This window comes from Physeter macrocephalus, chromosome 16 (genome assembly GCF_002837175.3).
Source record: "Physeter macrocephalus isolate SW-GA chromosome 16, ASM283717v5, whole genome shotgun sequence".
Lineage (NCBI taxonomy): Eukaryota > Metazoa > Chordata > Mammalia > Artiodactyla > Physeteridae > Physeter > Physeter macrocephalus.
The window spans coordinates 99,857,082-99,858,904 of record NC_041229.1 but is presented as its reverse complement, the minus strand read 5'-3'; the positions used below and the strand labels follow the sequence as shown (position 1 = coordinate 99,858,904).

General features: G+C 42.8%; 1 protein-coding gene across 1 annotated transcript in view; it reads right to left on the bottom strand.

The window, feature by feature from the left end:
• Positions 1–1,823, bottom strand: part of OOSP3 (oocyte secreted protein family member 3) — a 22,053-nt gene that overhangs the window by 18,322 nt on the left and 1,908 nt on the right. The window contains 1 exon segment of the mRNA XM_055091379.1: positions 246–342. Within this exon segment, the coding sequence (XP_054947354.1) occupies positions 246–342 (97 nt within the window).

Below are 1,823 nucleotides of genomic sequence, written 5' to 3'. Positions count from 1 at the left end.
CAACAGAGGGAGGCCCGCATACCACAAAAAAAAAAAAAAAAAAAAGCTCGTTCTCAAGCATGAGGATAAACTAGATAAATCACTTGCTTTGGGAGGGTGGGGAGGTAGAGGGCAAAAGAGAGGAAGCAACACCACTACAGAAGTCAGGAAAATAAAATGGCAAGTCACTTCTACTCAAACTAGCACACAGCAAAAGACCCAGCAACCTCTACACCTTCAGCAAAACATGAGGGTTGCCTTTGTACCTGACTCTTGCTCAGAAAAAGCCAAAATTATGCCGAAAAGTAAAGATGATCGTAACCCCACAGAAGCCTTCACGATGTCAGCTCCCAACCAAAGACACTGGGAAAACAGAGGAACTTGGTAGCACCTGGCCTGTTTTGAATAATTTTATAGCCAATGCCACACCCAGCTGACTGCATTTACAAGTCAGTTTGTGCTGATTGATTTTATTTTCCAGGAATATGGATTGTTTTTGCTGATTCAAATTGCTTAATATCTGGAAAATATGGAAAGCACAAAGAACGAAATTAAACTCTTTATAAAAGCTACCATTTTTTATATTCACAGAAAGACTTCTTTCTACCACCTGAAACTTGACATTCTCCTGATCACTCCACTACCGAAATCAGGAATGCAAAGAAAGTGCCACCAGCAAATCTTTGAGAACTGTGACTTCTCCAGGCCCTCTGAAGTTCCTGGGAGAAGACGTTCAGAGTGTCAATGTGTGTTTATTGAATTGTTGGGGAATGACATTTAGGGAGATATTTTAAGGCAGTGGTTTTCAAACCTTAGCAGGATCAGAATCACCTGCAGGGCTTGTTAAAACACAGATTGCAAGGCTGTGCCCCAGGTTCTAATTCGGGGCTGCCATGGGGCCTAAGAATGTGTGTTTCTGAAAGTTCCAGGTGATGCTGATGTGCTGGTCCCAGGACCACACTTTGAGAACCAGTGACTCAGATAATATTACATTAGAGAACCACATAGTTCAATGGCTCACAAACTTTAGGTTAATTATCAAAATTATCAGAAGGGTTTTTTAAAAATATAGATGTCTTAGTTCCACTCCAGTCCAATGGGATCTAATTGTAGCTGAAAGCTTTAGAGTACATCTGAATCACTGCAGGTTCTTCTGAAAAAAATGTACATTTCCAGAGTCTAAACCAGAGGGACAAGGCCCGGGAATCTGCATTTTTAACAATTGCCCCAGGTGATTCGTGGAGGCTCATACTTTGAGAAACCTGGAGCAGAGGTCCTCAGGACTACTGATGAGGGAGGGAGGCCTCCAATTCTCCTTCAGTGATTTCCATTTCATTTTCACCTGTTTTACCTTAGAGCCTTTTTTTTTAACCACCAACGTTATAAATCCTCTATGTCCTTTGAAGTGTAAGATCTTAATATTAAATTAAAAACTAGATGTGACTAGAGGTTGCTCCATAAATGTCATCTTTGATACATCAATGAGGAATAAAAAAATGATTCCAAATCGTACTTCCCTTCATAAATTCTCCTGGTATTTCCAACACCTATATAATATAAATGCTGTAAAACATTTATGTCACTTGTGCTAGCGGTTGTGCTCTTTTGAGGATCTAGAATGATCTAAAAGAAAACAGGGCTTCCCTGGTGGCGCAGTGGTTGAGAGTCTGCCTGCCGATGCAGGGGACACGGGTTTGTGCCCCGGTCCGGGAAGATCCCACATGCCGCGGAGCGGCTGGGCCCGTGAGCCATGGCCGCTGGGCCTGCGCATCCGGAGTCTTTGCTCCGCAACGGGGGAGGCCGCAACAGTGAGAGGCCCGCGTACCGCAAAAAAAATAAAAAAA